This window comes from Mustela lutreola, chromosome 10 (genome assembly GCF_030435805.1).
Source record: "Mustela lutreola isolate mMusLut2 chromosome 10, mMusLut2.pri, whole genome shotgun sequence".
Lineage (NCBI taxonomy): Eukaryota > Metazoa > Chordata > Mammalia > Carnivora > Mustelidae > Mustela > Mustela lutreola.
In genome coordinates this window covers 108342633-108368803 of record NC_081299.1, presented here as the reverse complement: position 1 = coordinate 108368803, position 26171 = coordinate 108342633, and the positions used below count along the sequence as shown (strand labels likewise).

The 26171-nt window shown below is 44.3% G+C and overlaps 1 protein-coding gene across 2 annotated transcripts in view; it reads right to left on the bottom strand.

The window, feature by feature from the left end:
* The window catches only part of THEM4 (thioesterase superfamily member 4), a 52492-nt gene extending 26933 nt beyond the window's left edge, over nt 1–25559 (bottom strand). For both annotated transcript variants that reach the window (XM_059135585.1, XM_059135584.1), the window contains exons 1-2: nt 25381–25559; nt 18416–18599 (exon numbers count right to left, since the gene is read on the bottom strand). In XM_059135585.1, the coding sequence (XP_058991568.1) occupies nt 18416–18599; nt 25381–25476 (280 nt within the window). In that variant the 5' untranslated portion in view covers nt 25477–25559. The remainder of the gene's footprint in view (nt 1–18415; nt 18600–25380) is intronic.
* Between the last annotated feature and the right edge of the window lie 612 nt (nt 25560–26171).

The window sequence follows — 26171 nt, the reverse complement described above, 5'->3', positions numbered from 1 at the left end:
CTCAGGGATGAGTTTGGATGACTAAAAGATAATGAGTAAATTAGGAAATACCTGTATAAGCTCTGTTTACCATCTGTTTACTAAGGCCTATTCTAGAACTACAGTACTTAGGACAGCAGAAATGCTCAAAAGATAGTTATCAAAGGAAAAAATCCTGGATTTGCAAATCAGCAGCCTAAAAGGTCTTTATAGGCTGACTCAAAAAATGAAGAATATATTAGGTATATACATAAACTTCAGTAAGGTTCAACGATTTGGCCACGTAGGTGCAGAAAAAGGGAGACCAACAGTTCACACAAACACCACAGGGTGTTTAGCTGACTCTTAGTGGAAAGTGGGACATGGCTACCCACCTACTGCTAATATCTTATTCTAAACTGAAAGGATATAAATGGCTTCAAACTTAGTTCTGGGAAACACACACTAAGAATTCTGAGAAACTGGAACGTGTCCTGGAAAAAGCAACCAGGCTTATAGAACAAACTGAAATGTCCTCTGGGAAAAATACCTGAAAAAACAGAGAAGAGAAGCCTGGCAACAAGAACTGTCCAGCACAGGTGCGAGATGCATGTATCTAACTTCTACACATGAAAAGGATGTGAAAGGATGCTTACTCTATGTGTTCCCAGCTGGTAGACCTGAACAAATGGGTGAAAGGCTAAGAGTGACTATAGCTCAATACAGTCGAAGGAAGAAATCACTAATAATTTGAGCTGTCCAGAATGGATAAAGCCCCTTTGTCCCAAGCACCCTACGACGGGAAGGGTTCAAGTGAAGTGCGGATGAATGATCCTAAGGGTTAATACAGAAAGCAAGAGAAGAAAGAGAAAAAGTTAGACTGAAGTAGTGGGTCCCAGCCTTCCTTCCGTTCCAAAACAAGGGCGCCCACTGTTCTTTCCAAAAGCAGTGGCTTAGTAAGAGTGCTGGGTTATGAGTTCCACAAGGGTGGGGCAGCTCAATTTTTTTCTTCATTGCTATACCCAGTGGCTAGCATAGTGTCTGACACACAATAGGTGCTCAGTAAATATTTGTATAAGAAAGAAAGCCAGTAATCTCAAGAGAGGAAAGAAGAAAGTTGCAATGATGACTAAGAACCCTTCCCTAAGTGATTCTGATGGTCCATTCTTATATTCCAGACTAAATTATCTTCCAGGTCCCAACTCTCAGATTCTATTGTCTCTATTTTATCCTGGTTTGATTTAGCTAATTAATACATTTATCTCAATAACTATCCACATGTGTTAACTCTTTAAACTTCCTGAAATTTCTAGGTCATGGATTCCTTTGGGAATCTTATGAGAAACACCGACTGGTCCCATAAAAAATGGACATTCCTTAGGGAAGGAAGACCATCACTTTGTTTATCTGAAAGTCTGACATACTTCTTACATTCTCCTAAGGTCAGGTATTTCAAGTGTTCGTTTCTGTTTTAAATGCAGAAGTCTAGGGGCGCCTGGGTGGCTCAGTGGGTTAAAGGCTCTGCATTCGGCTCAGGTCATGATCCCAGGGTCCTGGGATCGAGCCCCACGTTGGGCTCTCTGCCTACTTGTGATCTCTGTCAAATAAATAAATAAATAAATAAATAAATAAATAAAATCTTTAAAAAATAAATGCAGAAGTCCAATTTAGGAGCCTAAGCCTAACTGGGCAACAGAGCACCATCTAAAATGGCAGATAAAAAAGGTTTTATTACCTCCACTTAAAGAGAGATAAAACCAAAGGGGAGTTCAGTAAGATTGGCTTTTGCAATGTGAAGATCAAAGAACTTTAAAGAACTTTAAACTTTAAAGTTTAAAGAACTTTCAACTTCTAGTTGGTTAACATCATTAACAGAAATCAGTGGTTCCCTAATTCCAGGACCAACTGCATCCACAGTGTTAAAGCTTGTTAAAAATAGATTCTCAGGCTCTACACCAAAGGGTCCAAATGATTCAGATCAGGAGAAACACAAAGGAGCTTAACTCTTTAGTTAGTGTAAAAGCGGTAAACCTATGCAGACCTGGAAACACAAGTTTTTCAAGTTTTCAGATGCGCCCCCTTTAAATCGTAACAGCAGGCCTGTGATTTTCACTCCTACCAGACCCAAGAAGGGAGGTAAAGCAAGCAATGGGCTGCTGCAGTTACTCCTTTTCCCCTGGTTATCTCCCATGTTATACATGAGGTGTACATGTTAATAAGCTTGTTTAATTTTCTTACTAATCTGTCTTTTATTATAGGGTTCCCACCAAGATCTTGGAATTATTTTTCCTCCCCTATAGTTTCTGGCGACCCAGAAAGTACCTGCTGAAACATATCACTTTTTCCAGAGCCTACAGATGGGATCAAACAGGCAGAAGCCAGCCAAGGGTAAGAATTCTTACCAAACTTGGCTCTCCCAGATCTCCATCTGTAGTGCCCGGACAAGAAAGGAAGGTAAAATGTTGTTCCACCCTTCCTAAATTCAGCTTAGTAGGAAAAAAACACGAGTAAGAATTAATTCTTTGAACTGTGTGACTCCTGGATTTGCTTTCAGGTACCCACTGGCTATCAACCCTTTCCCTCTTGTGGGTAGTTACTACTTTTTCTGTTTGTGTTGTTTTCTGTTCCGAGAACTTAGGCTGCATTTCTGCCTGCTGCCAACATAGGTTGTTGGTTCTTATGCGTACAAGTGGTCCAACTGTCAGGCTGGGGGTCCCAAAAAGGTGGCCAGACAGAAATGTAAACTCTACCCCATTTGTGGCTAGTGTCCTGCCAACTTTTGCCAGCTCTCAGGGGGCTGTATAGGTCTTTCTTTAGGTTACCTTGGGGAGTGGTTCTGGGTCTTGGAAGGTCTGAATCTTTTGCCTCTCTTTGGGGACACTTTTTGTGTCTGCCATTAAGCCATAAAAGGCTTACTCGTTTTAGTTTTTAATCACTTGATGGATATGCTTTTGATTTATAAGACACAGGAAAAAGTATTTAAAAAAGAAATAATGTCAGGAAAATTTACTGTTTCAGTCAAAACATGAGAAAATATTTGAAAGGAATTTTTTGAAAAGCTCAATGGTCAACACCTGGCCACACTGGAAATTGACAGTTTTTGTTTTAAGGGGGAGGTAGCTGCACCTGGGTGGCTGTCTGTTAAAAGTGGCTGCCTTCAGCTCAGGTCATGATCTTGGTGGGGGTGGGGGGGGTGTCCTTGTTCAGTGGGGAGCCTGGTTCTCTCTCTACCTGCTGCTCCCCCTGCTTGTGCTCTCTCAAATAAATAAATAAAATCTTGAAAAAGAGTCAGGGGCGGGGAGGCAAAGGGAGAAGGAGATCTTAAGCAGGTTCCACACTCAGTGGGCAGCCCAATGGAGGGCTCCATCTCATCTCTTGAGCCTGAGATCATGACCTAGCCCAAGTCAGACAGTTAACAAACTGAGCCACCCAGGTGCCCCATTGTATGCCTCTCTGCTCTATTTGATCCTGACTCCTCCCATGTGAACTTCTCAACAGACTGAAACCCCCTTCTTGAATCCCTACTGACTATATGCTCCACCAGCTCTGTCCACTTCCTTCTTGCTCACATGATTTAGTTAAGTATAATTTGGAACTTAATTGGCTTCTTGGGGAAATTTAAGATTTCCCTAGATTGGCTCCTCTGGGACCTCTTCCTTCCTACTGCTTCTGTCTTCTTTTGTCACCTTCTATCTCCCATTCAGTTCCCTGAATCCTTGCTACATCCCCTACTTCAAACTCCTGCCTCTCCAAACCTTCTCCACCCCAGCCAGATTTTCCCTTCCCACTTTACCCCCTTAGTTCCTTATAGCCACCTGAGCTTCAGACTGCTTTCCTCTACTGGGGGCTCTCCAGGGACCCAGATGATGAGGGAGCACGGGGCTGGCTGAAGACAAAGCAAAAGCTCGTGCCTTGCACCCCCCTCTCCATCCGCTCCCCGTCAGTCCTCTGTGTAGCTTCCCTGAGGCAGCCCTGACTGCCATGAACAATAAGCAAATAGTTAACTTGCAGAGCTCACAATCCTGCTAGACAGGAGTCTCCCTTGGCTTACAAATGTCCTAAATCTCACTAACAAAGACGATTGATAGCAGGATTGTGACAACCCACCAAAAAGTCTCCCAACTATCTTAATGTTCATGGCTGGTCTAAAGACAACACTGATCCAGCCGCAAGGGCAAGGCCTCCGCTAGGCCTGGGACATCCTGGCACCTTGTAGGCCCTCTTTAGCATATGAAAACTCCACTGACACCTCCCTTCCCCTCACCTTCCCCCAACCGCAGGGTACGTAACCTGCCATCCCTCACAACTCGGGGCAGCCGCATCTCTGCCTGCCCGCCCCCCCCCCCCCCCCCCCGGTGCTCTAATAAACCACTTTTTTGCACCAGAGACATCTTAAGAATTCTTTCTTTAGCCGTGGGCTCCGAACCTCACCCCACTGAACCCGACCTAGGTTCTGGGACTTCATCACAGAGATCCCAGGCAACTCTCTGAGACTGCAAAGAAAAAAAGGAGCTATTTGGACAAGGGGCAAATGAAAAACTCTTCTGCCTTCGGCTCAGGTCATGGTCTCAGGGTCCTGGGATCGAGCGCTCAGCAGGAAGCCGGCTTCCTCCTCTCTGCCTGCCTCTCTGCCTACTTGTGATCTCTGTATGTCAAATAAATAAATAAATAAAATCTTAAAAAAAGTCTTCTATACAAATGTTTGTAAAAAGCTTTAGCTGAGTGGGTTAACCCCAACTTATTCCATTTGCCTGAAATACAATTTGGATTCAACTGTTCTTTCTAAACTGAGTATAAGATTTCTTTGCATTTATCTGTATGTTTATGTATGTCTATGTATGTTCGTTCTAGATGTATGGTATTTTTCTACCTCTAGGTGGCACTGCCAAAATTACTCTGTAAAAAGAGCTCTACTTAATTGGCTTTTAAAAAAAGTGCTTATATTGGGGCGCCTGGGTCGCTCAGTGGGTTAAGCCGCTGCCTTCGGCTCAGGTCATGATCTCAGGGTCCTGGGATCGAGCCCCGCATCGGACTCTCTGCTCAGCAGGGAGCCTGCTTCCCCTTTTTTCCCTGCCTGCCTCTCTGCTTACTTGTGATCTCTCTCTCTGTGTAAAATAAATAAATAAAATCTTAAAATATATATATAAAAGTGCTTATTATGTAAATTAAGCATTCCTCAAACTCAGAAAAAAGAGACTGAGCCAAATGTTTTTCAAATTCACATGACTTGGGTAATCTTTTGTAAATATAAGTGATGAAGTTCTAGAACCTAGGTGAGGTTCGGTGGGCTGAGGTCTGGAGCCGATGACCAAGAAAGAATTCTTGAGACATCTTTGGTGCAAAATGGTGGTTTATTAAAGCATGGGGACAGGACCCGTGGGCAGGAAGAGCTGCTGCCCCGGGTTGTGAGGGTCGGCATGTTATATACCTTGTGGTAGGGGGAAGGTGAGGGGAAGGGATGGGAGGTTTCAACAGAGTCTTCACATGTTAGGGAGGGCCTACAAGGTGCTGGGGGGAGGCCTTGCCCTTATGGCCTGATCAATGTCGTCTTTAGGTCAGGCACTAACATCAAGATAGTTGGAAGATTCTTGGTGGGGTATTATGATCCTGCTATCATTTACATTCCCTTCTACCTCAGTCTCCTCCAGTTTATGGTGGGGAGGGAGACATTAGGGCTTCAGGAACTGAGAGTTATTTGCCTCTGGAAATTTGTGCTATTGATAAGGTAACCTCCCTGTTTAGGTCTCTAGGACATCTATAGAGCAAGGGAGATTCCTGTTCTGCAGGATTGCGATCCCTGCAAGTTAACTATTTATCATTTTATGGCAGTCAGGGGTGCCTGAGGAATGCTACACATATTATGGAGGGGAGCGGGTGAAGAGGGGGTGCAAGGTGCCAGCTTTTGCTCTGTCCTCAGCCAGCCTCCTGCTCCCTCATCATAAGTACTGTTGGTTTACTAAAACCACCACCACTAACCCAGGAAAACAGATAGGCGTTCTCAGAATTGTCAGCACTAAATGCAGACATGCAACTTTTTCTACCTTGTTTGCTAGTCAAATGAGCTCCTGTTATTTGTTATACAAATTTGTTAGCAAGAAAAATAACTTAAGATGATGAAATTTTTATGAATAATGTAAACATTGCTAAGAACAAATGAATTAAATGGATGTAAGCTAAACATTTATAAATGAACAACAATAATTAGGCTTTAAGTCTACCTAAAAATGGTTTCTTAAATCTCTTTGGTAACTTACATTCTTAGAATTTTGCTGTTATGGGTAGTCATTAAATATCTAGATCATTTCCAAATAAGATAAATACTGAAACATTGTTATATTATTAAGCCTAAGTGGGTTTTTTTGCTTAAACTTTTTTTTTTTTTAAAGATTCTATTTATTTGACAGAGAGAGATCACAAGTAGGCAGAGAGGCAGGCAGAGAGAGGAGGAACCAGGCTCCCTTGCCAAGCAGAGTGCCTGATGCAGGACTCAATCCCAGCACCCTGAGATCATGACCTGAGCGAAAGGCAGAGGCTTAACCCACTGAGCCACCCAGGCTAAGTTTACCTGCTGTGGCTTCTTATTACAGAAAAAATAAACATACGGGGGTCTGTTAGTAATTATGTCCTGTGCCACACTGAAAAACTGTACTATGAGGAAGTGTATGCTTCTAGAAATTGGCAAATTTGTGAATACATTTTTATAATCTCCACAATGCTGGCATGACACAGTTCTTAACTGCTTACTTCTTCATTTTCACTAGAAATTAAGTTGTCTGTGGGTTAAGAATTCTAATATATGGTATTAAACGTACTAGAAGTAATAAGGGAAACAACTCTATGCAAAGCAAGCAGAATGTATTTTTAGTAAGAAAATGTTTGAGATGTGGAGATGTATTTTTGTTAAGGAAAAAAAGGTAAATCTGTCCTCAAGTAAAGTAACTAGTTGTTTCAGAATGAAAAGAGAAGAAAGGACAAACTAAGTAGATAAAGTTGGAGGGGAGAGGGAGAAACACTCTTGCCTTTTGTGGTCAAAGTGGCCAGAACTGAATGAAATTATTATGAGGGTTTTTTTTTTTTTTAAAAGATTTAATTTTTAAGCAATCTCTATACCCAACATGGGGTTCTAACTCACACCCCCAAGATCAAGAGTCGCATGGTCCATCAACTGAGCCAGCCAGGTGCCCCTATTTTAAGAGTTTTTAAACTAAGTTTTATCTGAATGGCTGTACAAAGTTGTAATTTCACCACTTTTCCTCATTAGGACAGAGTTTTCTTAAAAGACTATTGGTCTGCTCTTGGTAAGAGACTGTGGAAGGGTTTTTTTGTTTGTTTTCTTTTGTTTTTTACCTTTTAAACAATCTGCCTAGAAAGCACAGATTTTGTATCTTAGACCAGCATCATTTCCTATGCTCCATGTTGTCTTTTGCAGGTCTTTACCTGAGAACCCAAGTCTACTCTAGTCACAGAGATTAAGTTTTTGGTGTTTTAACAACTAAGTATTCTTCTGGTTTGCCTCTGACATCTTTTTTTTTTTTTTTTTTTTTAAAGATTTTATTTATTTATTTGACAGAGATCACAAGTAGGCAGAGAGGCAGGCAGAGAGAGAGAGGGAAGCAGGCTCCCTGCCGAGCAGAGAGCCCAATGTGGGGCTTGATCCCAGAAGACTGGGATCATGATTCTGGGATCATGACCTGAGCAGAAGACAGAGGCTTTAACCCACTGAGCCACCCAGATGCCCTGCCTCTGACATCTTTTAACCATCTCTTTGGTTCAAAGAGTGCTGCTTCACAGTGACCTGCTTAATAAGGTGTTCTAAAACATTTGATATTTGACAAACTTCCCCCAAAAAAGTCTAAGTAGGTCTTTCTAAACTCAGACTAATTCTGGGATTTCCCAGCATGTTCCCTGGAACATCTCCTAAAGGAGAGATACTTAACTATTTAAATCATGTGATTAAATTCCTAGTGATCTGCTCTGTTCTGGTATAATGTTATCAGTCATAATTCTGGTTATCTTAAAAATCTCTGCCACAGAAATAACCACATTTCCTTGTCATTTGCATTAGAATGAACTCTCATCAGATCTTTAAAACCATGGCCATTTTAAAGGCTGTCATTTACAGTTTTACTTATGATTTTTTCAAGTGCTCGGTCTTCTGAGATTCAAGGACAGGACTCTGATATGCATAGATTTCTGATAAACTTTAAGATCTTACCACTGAACTGGGTAAGAATTTCCTTAACTTTAATGGAAAACTCAACTCACAAAACTGCCTATGATGAAGTTTTAGAATGTAGGTGAGGTTTGGTGGGGTGAGGTCCAGAGCCGATGACCAGGAAAAAATGGAGACATCTTTGGTGCAAAATGGTGGTTTTTTAAAGCACAGGGACAGGACCAGTGGGCAGAAAGAGATGCTGCCCCAGGTTGTGAAGAGTGGCAGGTTCTGTACCATGAGGGTGGGGGAAGTAAGGGAAAGGGTCTCAACAGAACTTTCATATGCTAAAGAGGACCTATAAGATACGGGATACCAGAGGCCAGGCCATTGCCAAGGTCGTTTTGCCCTTTTTAGCAAGCTGTTAGATAGTTGGGAGAGTCCTGAAGAATGTCACATATGTCTCACCAAGGAGTGGGGTTGGGGGTGGGGGAGGTTGCAAGGTGTCAGCCTTTTGGTTTGTCCTCAGCCAGGCTTCAGTTCCCTCATCACCAGGATCAAGCAAAACAAGAATCAATTACAAGGGACTAAATGAATTGATGAAGATAGACAGAACTGAAACATTTATCGTCCTCCTTACCTGATCTCATTAGAATTTGGAAATGCTTAAGTATTCTTATTTTTATGGTATTATGTATTTATTTGCAGATAATCTGTTCCTTATAACAGACACAGACATGACCAAACAGCCTCAAGAACTAAGGCTGACTTTATAGAGCCAATAAAAGCCCTTCAGAACACTGCCTGGTATCTTGCTTACTGGGTTTCCGACATCACAATGAATAAAGATTGCCCCCTCCTGGAAGCCTGAGAAGTTCAGAATACTTTGGGGGCTCTGAGAAGAGAGGAATCCATTCAAATTCATATGTATTGCAGGCAAGGGCAGTGAGTCCTTGGCTTGGCTTCTGGCCTTGAGTGGCTTTTCCAAGTACAATCTGAGGAGGCACCTGGGTGGCTCAGTTATTAGTTAAGCCACTGCCTTGGGCTCGGGTCATGTATGATCCCAGAGTCCCCAGATGGAGACCCTATCAGGCTCCCCGATCCTCGAGAAGTCTGCTTCTCCCTCTGACCTTCTCCCCTCTCATGACCTCTCTCAAATAAGTAAGTAAAATCTTATATATATATTTAAAAAGTACAATCTAAGGGATGCCTGGGTGGCTTAGTTCATTAAGCATCTGCCTTTGGCTCAGGTCATGATCTTGGGACCCTGGGATTAAGTCCCACAAGGGAGCCTGCTTTCCCCTCTGCCTGCTGCTCCCCCTGCTTGTGTGTGCTCTCGCTCGCTCTCTAGCAAATAAAATAGTAATAAAATAGACGTCGAATCAGAGATTCCGTAGAAAAGCAAAGGAGCGCCTAAGTGGCTCAGCTGGTTAAGCATCTGGTCCATGTCATGATCCCGTCATGATCCCAGGGTCCTGGAATTGAGCCCGCACTAAGCTCCTTCCTCAGGAGGAAGCCTGCTTCTCTCTCTCCCTCTGCTGCTTCCCCTGCTTGTGCTCACTCACACTCTCTCTCACGGAAATAAATCAAATCTTAAAAAAAAAAAAAGGCAAATCCAAAAAACCCAGGTGGCCAATAACTATTCTTGTGGTAGTGAGATGCTTAGGGAATAAAATTATGACCATTATACACCTAACCGCTATTTCTGCTTCTGTACCTTTGCTTGCTAACCCATGAGGAGATGGAAAAATACCAGCCGACTTTCTATGGACACTCTGTAACCACACATCCCCCGCCCAGAACTGAACCTGGCAGAGTAGCCGCTCCCGGACCCCTCCCACTGAGCTCTGGGTCGAGAAGTAACAGCCATCTGGCGCCAGAGAAACCCCCACCCAGAATTGGACGTGACAGAATGACTGCTCCCGGACCCCCCACTCAGCTCTGGGTGCAAGAGTTAATAACAATCTGGCGCCCCGCGTCTTGACAGGGAGACCCTGGCCAATCCTGAGGTGACACATACCCTAGCGGTGCCAACCAAGCAGTTTGAAGAACGACAGCCCTTTGACCTAACCAATAATCTGTTCCCAGCCTTTTCCCGCTCTGTAGCGCGCCAGTCATGGAGTTGCTTTTTGATTTTCCCGTGGTATGTGGCGATCTGTTACAAGAAACTATGATGTATGCTAAGTCCCTGCCTCCCCAAAAATAGTGTATATAAAAGGTGTTGTGACCCCGAGCTTGGGACCTCTTAGCGTCACCAGCAACGAGTGCGCGGAGGTCTGGTTTCGAATTTGTAATAAATGACCCTTGCTGTTTGGCTTTGACTCTGGACTCTGGTGGTCGTCTTTGGGGGATCTTGGAATTTGGGCATATTCAGTAGCTATGTAAATAATCAGGCCATGTTTAATGAGACCAGATTTATTTTGCAAACAAGTTAAGTTAGTCTTATTGCGAGCATCTCTGATACAAATGGGATGACTGCAGAAGAGAAAAGTATGTTTCAATAGCACACCTCTGTGGATATCAGATGCCAGTGCTGTCACTGTCTTTGAAGTTGTTATCTGCAAAGTGACCTGGATCCTAAATTCTTCTGGTTTTCTCAAATATTTATCTGATTAAGACTCTCCAAACAAACATTTCCAATTTTCTTCCAGCCTTCTTTCTGACTTGGAATCACTAAGAACAAAACCGCTTTTCTTGAGGTCCTGCAAACTGAAACTGGACAACCAGACAGAAATTTCCTAGAATCACTGTTAACAGCCATGCGTGGATGACGTTCTTGCTTGTTGCAGCTGGGCTATTCAGAGGGTTCACACCTGATGACATCACCAGAGATTGTCAAACTGCACACAAGGAAAATGAATGAGACTGCTCAAAGCGGGCTTTCAACTACCTCCATTTTGACCTTAAGTTTTCTTTCCAGCTCATCTCTTAAGGCAGGCAAAAAGCCCTCCAAGCAAAGTATCCTGTCTAGGGAACCAAAACTGCCCCTCAAGCAATAAGGACTGCATAGACCAGCAATAAGGTCTTGCCTAGGCCAGGAACCCACCTGTGATTGATGCTAGGCTAATCATCAACCTGACCTTTATATAATTGAAGGAAGGAGGGAATGGAAGCTCAGGAGGGAAGTTGACCCAAGTAAAACCATTTTGGTTTTTAGGTTGTAAGTCAGCAGGTCATAGACCCAAAAGACCCCCCTCCCTCCGGCTATAAAAGAAATGTCAGTTGGACATTTTTGAAACTGTTCCCTCAGAGTGTTGTGCTGACAATACTCACCCCATCTTTGGACGTCCATCTTGTTCACATTTGCTCAGAAACCTCACTTGTTCTGGGCCACTAGGAGATTAATGTATATACCTTAGAAATGCCTGGTAAGGCCACAACTGGTGGGGGAAGAGGGAGGTTTATTTTGGCCTCCCATGAATCAGAGATGACGCACAGGGGGTACCCCAAGATCTAATTGGGCATGAAAGCCTTTGGAGGTGTGTGTAAACCTTTTGATCTCACTACAATGCCCTTCTGTGTCCTCCCCACTCTACATAACCTGTGGACTAAGGTCTGGATTTCGTGAATAACTAACTATGCAGCTGCTGTGGACTGTTTTCCACCAGAATCCCTGTCAGTAAGTTACCCTCAATAAAACTCTATGTAAACTATCAAGTGGCCTGCTTTGTCTTCTGGTCTCAAAGTGCCGTCTTAGCTTGGGAATAGTTTACTGATCATCCTCTACCTTCTAACATACTCCCTGCAGGTAATGCTAAAACTCTATGTAGGACAGTAGAAAAACCAACCACCAAAATATAGGAGATACACCCAAAGTTAAAGAGTAAGCTCCTCCCTAGATGGTTAGCTAACAAAAAAAAAAAAAAAAGACAAACAAAAAAAACCCTATCAAACCCTTTACCAGAAGCAAAGGGGCAGAACTCTTCTTCACCCAGGAGGAGAGACCATTACTTTGTGAAGTAGCTCCTACTGCCTGTAAGTCCTTGAAACAGACAGAGTGACATTTCCTCTAGGAACTCAGCTGCCTTTATGTTAATACTTTGCTAAGGGCAATCTTAGCCCACCCCCAAGATCCTGTAAGTCTACTTTAACACATAAAAATTCCCTTAGAAGGGGCGCCTGGGTGGCTCAGTGGGTTAAAGCCTCTGCCTCCGGCTCAGGTCCTGGTCCTGGGGTCCTGGGATCGAGCACCCCCATGGGGCTCTCTGCTCGGCAGTGAGCCTGCTTCCCTTCCCCTCTCTCTGCCTACTTGTGATCTCTGTCAAATAAGTAAATTCTTAAAAAAAATTCCCTTGGAAACTTTCATTATCTCTACTCCCCACCCTAAGATACATGTTAGCAATCATCCTCTAAGTGATGAGGGAGCAGGAGGCTGGCTGAGGACAAAGAAAAAGCTGGCACCCTGCACCCCCTCTCCACCCGCTCCCCTCGGTAATGTGTGTGACATTCCTCAGGCACCCCTGACTGCCATAAGCGAGAAACAAAGAGTTAACTTGCAGAAATCACAATCCTGTAAGACAGGAGTCTTCCTGGGTTTCCAAATGTCGTATAGAGATCTACAAAGAAGTTACCTTATCAACAGCACAATTTCCAGAGGCAAATAACTCAGTTCCTCAGCCCTAAATAAAGTTAAATTTCTTCTATACCCAAATCTCACTAACAAAGATGCTTGATAACAGAAAAGTGAATGGCTTGCCAAAAGACAACATTGATCAAGCCGCAAGGCCTCCATATCCTGGCACCTCATAGGTCCTCTTTAGCATATGAAAGCTCCATTGAAACCTCCCTTTCCCCAACCGCAAGGTACTTAACCTGCCATCTCTCAGAACCCAGGGCAGCAGCTCCTTCTGCCCACGGGTCCTGTCCCCGTGCTTTAATAAACCACCATTTTGCACCAAAGATGTCTCAAGAATTCCTTGTTGGTCATCGGCTCTGGACCTCAGCCCACTGAACCTCACCTATTTCTAGAACTTTATCCATAAGCACACTGCCCACTGATCTACATCTGAAGGGTCTCATGATTCAGAGGTTTTGACAGTAATAAATGACCTCTTCCCAACAACAGTCAGCCCCCTCAAGGTCCTAGACTTTGCTTCCAAAATTCCTTACAACTTATGGTATATCCCTAACCCCTCCCAACTTGAAGGCATATTATCAGTCACCCATCACAATCCCAGTGCAGCTCTTTCTACCTATGGGTCCTGTCCCCGTGCTTTAATAAAACCACCTTTCTGCACCAAAGACATCAAGAATTCTTTCTGGGGGCGCCTGGGTGGCTCAGTGGGTTAAGCCGCTGCCTTCGGCTCAGGTCATGATCTCAGGGTCCCGGGATCCATCTCAGTCATTTCATCTGAAGTCTGAGCTTCTCAAACTCACTTTCTCCTTTCTTCCTTTACTATTATTTCAGGGGCTTTTCAACAACTATGGTCGTATTGGAACACTTTCAGGTCATTGCTCTGGCTGCAATCCTCTATCCTGGGGCTGCTCTATGGGGAGGAGAAAGCCTGCCTTTTGGCTGGTAGGACCCTGGACAGAATGGTAGACCCAGAAACTTGAAGCCTTCCCTTTATTCCTGTCTTTATACAAAGTTGTCTTTTGGGGGCATAGGACAACCACCTAAGTTGCTAGCATAGCTGCCAATCTTTAGACTCCCGTGTGAGGATTCTTCTCATTGGTTTAACGTGATGTTCTCCACATCTCTAGTCTAGTGATCTCTGGAACTGGCTGAAACCAGTACCCATTAACAAATTAAGTTCAACTGGGACCGTTTCCTAGAGAAGTTGGCTGTAAACACTACACGCGTGGAATGTCACTTAGACCATGATAAATTTCTATTTCTACTGTCTTCTGTCAGTGTCCTCCACTTACAACTTTAATAGAACTGGACAATTTCGCCTTGTAAAAACTTTCCTAATGTTTTTCCATGGGTTAAAAATAGTGGGTTGGGGTGCCTGGGTGGTGTAAGGACCTATTTATATTTAGCCAGAGGCTTCCATTAAGGTTAAATAATACTCTTGTGTAACCCTTAAACTGTCCCTGCTTCCCTTCCCCCCAGGGGACTGACTTACTAAAAACAAGTCCCAGAAACCAGCCCCAGGTAACAAAGCCCAGATGCAAGGGTGAGTCAGTCCAGGTGGAGACATTGATCAGTGGGGGCGCATACTGTCTCCTAGCTACCAAGGAGTATGGGCCCCGCCCTTTGGGCACCTTTTGGATGCCAATTCTAACGAGGGTGATAGGCTAGGTCAAATGTCTACTATAAGGTAAATTGTAATTCAATTGGTCACTTATGTGTGACCTAACATGACTGTGAAGTTTCCTGTGTGCATTACAATCTCATTGGCCACCTGTGCATGGCCAGGCCCAACCACATAGCCTTTGCCCTTAAAAGCCATTCTGTGAAACAGAGAAAGGTCCCTCTCTCTGTAAAAGGCGTGGCCCTGGCCGGTCATTCTGATTCTTGATGCCTGGTGCGAAATAAAGCTTTGCTTGACCTTCGCTTTCTATCAGTCTCGCTCCTTTAATCACTGACCCATTATTGGGGGACCTAACAGGTGGCTCAGTGGGTTAAAGCCTCTGCCTTGGGCTCGAGTCATGACCCCAAGATCCCAGGATCGAACACTACATCAGGCTTTCTGCTTGGCAGGAAGCCTGCCTCCCCTGCCAGCCTGTCTCTCTGCCTACTTGTGATCTCTGTCAAATAAATAAAATCTTAAAAAAAAAAAAAAAAATGGTGGGTTCTTCAGGGCAAGGAGAGGTTTGGTATCTCAGTCCACAGGTCAGCACCCATTTTACAGTCTAGAATGCTATGGGAAAGCTGGGGAATACCAAGAATCCTTCCTACCAGGACTTTAAGGGCAAGGTGATGATCATAGCAATTTCATTCAAGAGACGTCTGGGGTTGCTTTGACACCAGGAACCTCCGACAAACATGGAACTGTCTATACATGAGCTATTGTGGAAATTTCTCTAAAATTTACCTCATGTTTTCTAGCTTAGGCAAACGGCAAACATTCAAAGACAATGAGAACTGTAATTGTCTATAACAACTGTAATTGTCAGTAACATCTGCAAAGGTGGGTTACTGAAACATAAATTTTTCTCTCTATAAGCACTCTCATTTCCAGAAATAGCCAAATTAAGATTAATCTGTATGTAGAACAAGTCACAATCTTAGCCTTACTTTTTCCTTTTGCCTTTGTTTCCCACATCAGCATCACTTAGGCCAAGTCACCAAACTAACATTTGCTTATTTATTTTTTAAGACTTTTATTTATTTGACAGAGAGCAAGTGCACACAAGCAGGGAGGAACAGGAGAGGGAGAGTGAGCAGCAGGCTCCCTGTTCAGTAGGGAGGCTGATGCAGGGCCTGATCCCAGAATCCAGGGATCATAACCTGACTGGAAGGCAGACGCTTAACCAGCTGAGTCACCCAGACTGTTCTGAAACTGGGGTTTAATATCTAATCTACCTGCAGTGTCAGCCTCCCCCAGAAAGGTTTTAACTGAGTCAGGCATCATCCTGTCATCACCAATGAGGTAATGTTACCTAGGCCCTCTCCACCCCCAAAAGCAAATGAGGTCATCTGCATGATAAGTCCCAGTACCCTTTCCTCCAGGTGATAGTAAGCTTGCCGGCAATCCTTTTCTTCTGCTATTAACTCCTTGCCCCACCCTCCTTCTTATAAAAACCTTCTATTCTGTGTAACTCCTGGGAGCCCCTCTCCACTTACCAAACGGGGTGCTGCCCGATTCATGAATCGTTTAATAAACCCAATTAGATCTTCAAATCTGCTCAGCTGAATTTTGTTTTTTTGGCTGGGCCCTCACTCCCATCTGAGATGCTTTTGAGCCCAGTATCTAAAAATCTTCTTAACTATCCTCTGGACTCAAAAACAGAGTTTATAGTTTGTTCCAACGATTAACCTTTGATTTAGTTTTATTTCCATAAAAAAATGCCTCTTATTAAATAGGTGATTGATTGTTCACGTTATGCAGAACGCCCCCTGCAATACCACCTCCTGAAATGAGACACAACTGTTTAACTGAACTAACATATTCTCAGGACTAACAGAGTGGTTCAAAGACATGAAACTTCTTGGGAAGCTTCAAAGAGGGGAATGAAGGATAGCAGAACGCGCCAACCCAAAGTATGGCTCTTTGGCCTCAAGCTTATTCTGAGGAACAGCAGACACAGGGGAACCTCCAAAAACAGAGAAGTTAACCTTTTGAGTGGAAAATTTACATTTCTAAAGGAAATCTCCATTTGTAATGGTGCCCCCCCACCCTGCCCCATGCCCTTTCCAAATAGAAGAGGGCTCTACATTGAAGAGAATCTTATCTATGGAGAAAGCACCAAGTTAATTCTGCCTAACCAACCTTATCCTGTTTACTGTGCTTTTTGCTGGTTACTTCCCACAACTTCTCCCCTTCTCCCATGCCCTGCTTCAGTACTGAGCCGAAGATGGTATTTAAACTGGTGACTAAGGCCACCCGGGGAATTACTCACTTTTCCCTAGGTATCTTCCATGTACACCTGAGGTAAACCTGTTCAACTTCATTAAAAAAAAAAAAGAAAATTTTTTTTTTAAAATAAAGCAATGGGCCTCCCAATTCCTATACCAGAGATCTGGCACCACATTTTAGGAACTAAAAAGTTCTCTTTGGGAGATGATAAGAACTGAATAGGGACTGCAGTCAATACTGCTGTGATGGCAATGTGCAGTAACAGAGGGCAGCTACCCTTATAGTGATGAGCACTGAGTAACGTACAGAACTGTTGAATCCTATGTAGTATACAAAGAACTACCATAACATTGTTAGGTCAGTTTAAAAAACTCTTTTTTTAAAAATTAAGGTGCATATTTATTTTTTGTATAGCACTCATCACCATTTGATATACTCTGTATTTTCTTTCTTTAATGGTCTGTCTCTCCCTCTATGGTGTTAGCTCAATGAGGGCAGAGATTTTAGGTAAATAATTTTACCTTTTAGGTAGAGCACCTTCAACAGGTCTTCTGGGTTTGTTTTCTCTTTCCTTTCTTCCCACAAATATTTGTAAGGCACTTACTAGGTAGTCGGTACTGTTCTAAGTACTGGAGATCCCAGAGAGAATAAAACCAAAATCTCTGTCCTCAGGGCAACTGGGTGGCACAATAGGTTGTGATCTCAGGGTCCCGAGACCATGACACCGAGCCCCTGTAGAGCTCTGAGACAGCAAAGAGTCCACTTAGGACTCCCTTTCCCGCTGCCCCTCTCCCCACATGTGCACACTCTCTCTCAAATAAATCAATCTTGAAAAAACAAATCCCTGCCCTCCTGGAGCTCACACCCTGGTATGAGTCAAAAACAGTCTGTCAAACAGTGGTTAAGTGCTATAGAAAAAATAAATGCACCTGAATAAATGATTATTAAGGGAAAGAAAACAATTTGAAGAAACCACATACTATACGATCCTAATTATATGGCATTCTGGATAAGGCAAAACTATGGACACAGTCAAAGGATCAGTCATTGCCCACAGTTCAGAGGGATGGTGGGGAGGGTGAACAGAGGGGGGTTTTGAGGACAATGGAAACATTCTGTATGGTACTCTGATAGATACCAGGCATCATACATTAGCCAAAACCCATAGAAAGCACAATCCAAAGAGTTAACCCCAATGTAACCTATGGTTAAGGATACTGTTATGGGGCACCTGGGTGGCTCAGTGGGTTAAGCCTCTGCCTTCTGCTCAGGTCATGATCTTAGGGTCCTGGGATCAAGCTCCACATTGTGCTCTCTACTCAGCGGGGAGCCTGCTTCCCCCTCTCTCTTTCTGCCTGCCTCTCTGCCTATTTGTAATCTCTGTCAAATAATCTTAAAAAAAAAAATACTATTAGCAATAGTAGTTCATCAATTATCAATTACACTTTAATGCAAAATGTTAATGATATGGGGAACAAAGGCAGAGGAATGTCGGTAAAATTAAATCTTATAACCAGATTGTTAACATTCCTCTTTATGAAAGTCCATTTTGAACTTCCCCTATCTTTACGTCTCCCAACCAGAAGGTATAAAATCACTTGCTCCTCATTAGCCCGGAGCAGCAAGGAGCAAGAGCCAACAGCAGCCACAGCTCCTTCCACCCACAGGCCTGTCCCAGTGCTTTAATAAAACCACCACTTTGCACCAAAGACACCTCAAGAATTGTTTCCTGGCCGTGGCTCTAGACCCCAACATTTCCACATCAGTATCCAGTGCCTCAGTATTTCCTGTTTTGTATTTAACATTTAAATATTCTTTATGAGAGAGTGGTTGTTCCTACCAGGAAAAAAGATTTTGACCTCTTCAAGCCTTTTAGAAGATATAAATTTATATGAAGGCAAACGTTTCCAAGAGCCATCTTCACTCTTCTTCATGAACTGGTCAAAAATGAGTCTCATGTCCTTGCTCCAGCTGGGGTTGGGGAGAGAATGGTCCCTGTGAGCAACCTCTGATGAATATGACCTCTAGAAGAAAGAGAAGAGAAAAAGAATGGGAAGGGAACCCTATCTTGTAACATATTTTTCTTTTTTCCTGAGACTATCTTGCTGCTTCTGCCTCTCCTCTTTCCAGAAGGTGGTCATTTCAGAGTAGAAGCAAATTTTAAAAATCAGCCAGACCAACCTCCTTGAAAGGAGAGATTGAGATTTGCTCAGTGTCACCCAACTAGCTTGGAACAGCGCAGCATTTAGCTCAGGTCTGTGGATTCCCTTTCTTTTTAAACAAAACAAAACACCTTAAGCACAAGGTAAACCAGGAACTGGAAGTAAACAGATGAATGTAAAAGAGTTACTAATGGGGTACGCAGGACCCAGAGCACAGGGAGAGGTATTTAGCTCAGATGTTGTTGTGGAGGGCAGGAGGGGGGCAGTGGTGGTGGTTCAGGAAGGAATTTTTTGACCTAAATCTTGATTTTGATGTAGGGAAGATGTTAGGCTTCGAAGTCAATGGTCAAGAAAGAATTCTTGAGCTGTCTCTGGTGCAAAAAGGTGGTTTTATTAAAGCACGAGGATGGGACCCATGGGTAGAAAGAGCTGCACTGGGATTGTGATGGTGACTGATTATAAGCCTTCAAGTTGGGAGGGGTTAGGGATATACCATAAATTGTAAGGAATTTTGGAAGCAAAGTTTCCAGGACCATGAGGGGGCTGACTGTTGTTGGGAAGGGGTCATTTATTACTGTCAAATAAAACCCGAGTCCTGAGACCCTTCAGGTGTAGATCAGTGGGCAGTAAGCTTAGAGGATGATTGCTAACATGTACCTTAGGGTGGGGAGTAGAGATAATGGAAGTTTCCAAGAGAATTTTTGTGTTTAAGGAGACTTTACAGGATCCTGGGGGTTGGGCTTAGATTAAGATTGCCTTTTGCTCTTAGCAAAGTATTAACATAAAGGCAAATGAGTTCCTAGAAGAAATGTTCACTCCGCCTGTTTGAAGAACTTGTTAATGGGGTATTGTAAGGAAACTTAATAATTTTTCTTCTACCTTTGTTCACCACATCAATTAGACAGCAGAAATTAGCTAGCTAGAAAGGGTACTGTAGGCAAGGGGAAACTATACGCAAAAGCAAGGAAGTATAACACAGTTTTATGGGGCCTCAGAACCACCACACTTACCAAATACTCATGAAGTAGGAACTAATTTATCATCCCCATTTTACGGATGATGAAACTAAGGCCTAAAGAAGTTTGGCTTTGTTTCAGTGCAAGGGGAAGAGCAGATGGCTGCAGAAATACAGACAAGGGCATGGCTGTGAGAAACTTCCATACTATGCTAGTTGGCCTGAACTGGTCTGGAACCATAGTTGTTCCCAGAGGGATTTTCACAGGGAAATAACAAGAACTCATCTGGCCATCATATGAAAGATAATGGGAGGGACCAAGACTGGATCTGGGGACTCCTGTGTCAAGGCTTTGGGAGATAACTTACCCAAGTGAAAAATTATGACTGCATTAAGAAGATAATGAGTAAGGGAAGAGTAAAAAGACAATACGAGCTCCAGGTTTCTGACCTATGCAACACAGTGAGTGACAGAGGCAATTACCAAGAAACAGAACAAAAAGAGGGGGCGGAGGTTGGGCAGACAGGTGCTTGCTGTCAGAGTAACCATGGCTTCCACCCATGCTATTTCTCTGCAGCACTGGGCCACGCTACCACTCCTGTGCAAAGGCAGCAAGTGGAATGGTACAGAGGTCCCAGGCCCTAGAGGGGGAGAAAAGGTGACTTATTAAGGAGCAGGACAAAGCAAATGGCCATAGGCACTGGAAAGGAAAACTTTTTATTTTGGGGTTTTTTTTTTTTTTTTTTTTTGGCTTCAGCAGAAATCTTGGAATGTTTAAGATCACAGAAGCTATCAAGTCTATGGCATTCCACTTCCAGTCACCCTTTTCAGTTTAGATTCAATGTATCTATAACACTTGGACCACACCTGAAACCAAAACAGTAAGGCTGAGCCATGATGGAAGAACAAGCAAACTAGCCTTCCACTGACACTTGATACATGACACCTCCACTGGCTCTTATCTAGCTGGCTCTGATCCTGGCCCGATGGTTGAGAATACAGGCAGCCTGTCACAAAAACCCTACAGAATTAAAAACTCCTTGGCTGAGGAAAAGGAAGTAACAATTTCATGAGGGTAACATGAGTAGGGTTAAGACAACTCCACCCCTAGCCAGGATCTGTACCTGTTTTTTTCCTATGGCTTTGAATTTGCTCATCTCTTTAGAACCTAGTTCAGAAAATCTGGTAAAGAAAAGAGCGAGCAATTTATAGGTGCACGGGTGGCTCGGTCAGTTAAGTGTCTGCCCTTGGCTCCTCATGATCCCAGGATCCCAGGATTGGACCTGAATCAGGCTCCAGGGAGCCTGGTTCTCCCTCTGCCCTTCCCCCCACTCATGCTCATGGACATGCACATTCTCTCTCAAAAATAAAGCAGTTTTAGAGAGCGAACGAGCCCCTCTATGGGAGAGCACAAGCTGTAGGAGAAGCAAGCCGCTCATCAAGCAGAGAGTCCAATGTGGGGGCTTGATCCCAGGACCTAAGGATCATGACCTGAGCCAAAGGCAGCCACCCAGGAGCCCCCAAAATAAAACAATTTTTAAAATCCACCATTATTTCTCCATCTCAAGACAATGATAGATGTTGGGGCATCTGCTTTCGGCTGGGGTCATAGTCCCTGAGTCTTGGGATTGGGCATCCTGCTCTGAAGAAAGCCTACTTCTCCCTCTCCAACATCGCCCCCCCCCTTTTGTTTTGTGTCTCTCACTATCAAAATCTTAAAAAAAAAGACAATAATAAATGTTTATGTCTTTCTACCAACTTTTCTTAAATGTGATCTTTCTTGTATTTATTTATTTATGAGAGAGCAGGGGTGCTTGAAGGTGGGGGAGGAGCAGATAGGGAGGAAAGGAGAAGAATCTCAAGCTGACTATCCACTGAACTGAGCATGGAGTCTCACACAGGGCTCAATCTCAGGATCCTGAGATCCTGACCTGAGCAGAAATTAAGAGTTAGATGTTTAACCAACTGAGTCACCCAGGTGCCCTTCAATGGAACTTTTTTTTTTTTTTGAAAGATTTTATTTATTTATTTGACAGAGATTACAAGTAGGCAGAGAGGCAGGCAGAGAGGGAGAGAGGAGGAAGCAGGCTCCCTACTGAGCAGAGAGCCAGTTGTGAGGCTCAATCTCACCACCCTGGGATCATCACCTGAGCTGAAGGCAGAAGCTTTAACCCACTGAGCCACCCAGGCGCCCCAAATGTAACCTTTCTTGATATACTCATAATTTCAGTAAGAAATTTATTTTTCCTTTCTGCCTCACCACTTAAAATTATGTAGTACCCACTTTTTCACGTCCTTAATCTCAATTATCACCATTTTCAACATCAGAAAAATAGTCCTTTAGACCCATGTACTATAATTTACTTAACCATTTAAGTTAGGCATTTAAAGCATTTCTAATCTTTTGCAGCTTTAAGTAAGAATGGTCACTGGAAATTTTTGAATATAGCTTTTTCTCTGCTTTGGATTATTTCCTTAGAATCCAGTCTCAATCACATGGCTTTTAAAGAACATGAATTCTGGAAATAAACTGATCTAAGCAGTCACAGATAAATATGCACTGAGCAATACATGTCAGCTGAGAGGTAGAAAAGACTGTAGGATCTGGCTCATCTACAGGTCTCAACAGGCGACTCTACCAGAGCTAGGGTGGCTCAGTCCTTAGATATCTGCCTTTTGGCTTAGGTCCTGACCAAGCCCCCACATCCAGTTCCCTGCTGGGTGCAGAGACTGCTTCTCCCTCTCCCACTTACCCTGCCTATCTGTGCTCTCTCACTGTCTGTCAAATAAATAAATAAAATCTTAAACAGGCAACTCTAGGATGGATCAGTTCCACCGTCTTTTTATGTACCAGGATGAGAGATAATTGAAGACTTTTAGGAACTAGAACGACCCCTTGGCTGTGGGCTGCCCTACCGGATTTTAACTTTGAAGGGTGGGATTCAACTACATGCAGTGAACTTTTTAAAATCTGCTAATATGCCTGCTTTGGTGCTGGGAACTGGTGGAGGCAGAGAGGGAAAAGAGGACTTGGGCCCTGCCCTCAAGTGGTGGCAGCTTCAGGTGTGGAAAATGCTGTAACAGGAGTACATGTAGACCCAGGAGTGACACGGATGAGGACTGATGGAGTGGTTTCTAAAGCAGAAGTGCACTAAGGACAGAATGGGAGAGCTATACCAAGCAAAGGCACAGAGAGATGACACAACTGTTTGACACCTTGGGGAACTGCCAGGATTTCAGTCCTCAGGATGTAAGGTGCAATGAGAAGAGCAGCCAGATGTGCAGCCAGATGTGGATGGCAAAGCAGAAGGGGAACACTCACCACCGAGCCTCTGTGGCCTTAACACAGGGCTTAGATTTCATCGGCTAGGTCAATGTTTCCAAACCTCAAAATGAAAGCTGATTTTAGGTAGCACAAGGACTACAACAAATGTATTTTTAGAATGCCTATTATCAAAGGACATAAACAACATGTCATATTTGACGATCTCACAAACGTTATTTCTTAGGATGAAGTTCATTAAAGAAACGTAGTCTTTAAAACACCACGAAGGTGGTATTTGAATGATAAAGTACTTTTTTCCACTATGGGGAGCTTTAAGCAAAGCAATAACATGAACTTAGGTTTTAGAAACCACTCTGGTGTAAAAGATGAATTGCTAGGTGAGAAAAATGGCAGGGAAAGCTGTTAAAACTGTTGCAAAGATCTAAATGAGATATGGTTGGAAGCCAAACTAGGTAGAGAGAAATGAAGGGGAAAAAAAGACTAAGAGACTTTTAAGATACTGGGACCAAAGGATGTGGAGAGAGACTGATCATGGGGAAAAAGAAGTAGGAGCGCCTTGGATGATTCCAGAATTGCAGCTTTGCAGATTGGGGTGGAAAGAAAGGAGATTTTTGTTAGTCTCTGTGTGTTGTTAGGAGGGGGAAGAGGAGGAGTAATCTGTTAATTTTAGAGGCATGTAAAGTGTAGGACCTCAGATGAACACTGTGATGTTGTGAGAAATAAAAAAAAAAGTTTCAGTTCAACAGGGTAGGACTCAAGAGATACTTGATGTAAAGGCACAGGCAAATTCCCAGCACAGACTGTGTACGTGAGGGATAAATGTTAGGGATAATCATTACCTTTTGTAGCTCTCTGTAGGGGAAACGTCTTTGGTTATATGTTTTTTAAGGGGGACTTGTTAACTGAAGTTATGACTTCTTTTTAATGTGTTTCCTTTTAAGATTAAATTACTTAACAGGAAAAAAAAAAAGACTTACAAAGCCTCTAAATACTATTGTTAAGTATTCTCAACACAGATTACAAGGCACCAACATGTAATTAAAGTAATAAATTTATCTTTGAGGTAAGCGCAGCACAGGCTATTTTCTTTCCCAGGTGAAAGACGGTATAGGATTAATAACCAGTCTGCACACATTATTCTTTAAAAGAAAAGTGTGACAGCTTGCAGTTCTTGCTCAGTACAGAACTGTTCCATGTTCTCTTAGTACTTCATTGTAACATACAGCCATTCACCCTTTTCTCCCAAACTAGACTGTGAGCTCCTTGAGAGAAACGGTTTTCTTACTGATCTTTGTATCATGAAGACCAATGTCTTACATGTTGTTGGGGTTCGATTAGTAATAATTGAATACTGGGGTGCCTGGGTGGCTCAGTGGGTTGGGCCTCTGCCTTTGGCTCAGGTCATGGTCCTGGTGAAAGACCCCCCCCCCCCCCCCGTCGTTATTGCATCCAGTGGCAGTGTTGGATTCTTGGGTAAGGGGATCCGCGGGTCTTTCACTGGCACCCTGGGATTGAGCCCTGCATCAGGCTCTCTGCTCAGCAGGGAGCCTGCTTCCCCCTCTCCCTCTGCCTGCCTCTCTGCCTACTTGTGATCTCTCCCTGTCTGTCAGATGAATAAATAAAATCTTAAAAAATAGTAATAATACTTCAGTGAAGCGAAACATAGGGAAGTAAGAACAAGCATTATTTAGTACAGGCAGTGCATTAAGCGTTGCCTCATTTTCCTCTTACAACAGCCTTTGAAGTTGAGAAAGTGGCTTATGGGACAATTACCCGCTGGGCAGAGATGATCAGGATGAACTCTCGAAGGGACACCGCTCTTCTGGCGAGCACAGACTGTAATGGTCAGGAGCAGTACTGCCTAGGTCAGACCCCACCGTCACTACCGGCCCCTGTCTGACCTTGCCCAAACCAGACCGCCTTTTTTTTTTTTTTTTTTAAGATTATTTATTTATTTGACAGAGATCACAAGGAGGCAGGCAGGGGGGTGGGGTGGGGGAAACAGGCTCCCCACTGAGCAAAGACCCTGACGCGGGGCTCCATCCCATGACCCTAAGATCATGATCTGAGCCGAATACAGAGGCTTTAACCCACTGAGCCACCCAGGCGCCCCCAGGACCGCTTCTTTACCGGTCTCAGCCGTAGCCATCCTCCCCGACCTGCAGACCGGAGTCCAACATCCCGGAGGCTGCCTCACGCCGGTGTCCCCTTCCTGTCCCTCTCCGCCTTTGGCTCTCAGGGCTGAAAGCGACCCCGCTAACAACAACGTCTGGCACTGACATTAGCTTTTACCCCGCGGTGAGCGGATCAACAGGTCAGCGCGGCCGTCCTCACCCGCTCCCCCCAGACACAGGCTGTCCTGGCGCGGCCGCCCGCTCCCGACGCCCCGCCCCCGGACTCACGAGAGGCCACGAGTCCCTCGCCAGCGGGGACGCGCCTCCCAGCGGGACGCAGAGGACTCCCGGCGTCCGCAGTAGGGAGACGCAGCTCCGCAGCATCGCTCGGAGAGGGCGCAGGGTTCCGACACAAACGGCCTGGCAGTCTCGCGCTCACCGGCTCTGCCCATTCTCCGAGGGAACACGTGACCAAGGGGGCGCGGCTTGAGGCGGGCGGGGCGGTGGCCTTTGGTGTCGTCAAACTTTGGCCCTCGCCAGGTCCGGGCAGACTACTGTTAAACCACCCGGCTGGAGGGCAAGGGGAGCGAGGCCCCAGAAGCGGGGAGGGCAGGAGGATCAGCCCACAGCCCGGCAGCTCCAGTCGGCCTTCGTCCCCAAGCCCGGTCCCACCCCTCCCGCCCGGCGCTGGGATCTCTGGGCGTGTTACGGGGAAGTCCGTCGGGCGGAAGACAGAAGGGCCCTCGGCGGCTGGGAGCGCACACGCGGAACCGTAGCGGTGAGGTCCTTGTAGGCCACAGACGTTCCCTGGGATCAGACTGGTATTGATTTATAGAGAGCCTTCCAACTACTGAGTGCATTTATACGCGTAAAATGCTCCTTTTCAGCCTCTTCCGCTGCCCCGGGTCTCCCGCCCCCTTAAAGCCCCGAGCAGAGCTAAAAGTTCTAAGTCTTGCTTTTTTCAAAAAGAAAGAACTCTTAAGAACTCTTGAAGGACGTGTTCATCTGTAGCCTTGGAGACAGGCCTGAGCTCAAACTCCTCTCCACGCCTGGCCTCTGTTTCTTCATCTGTTTGTGGA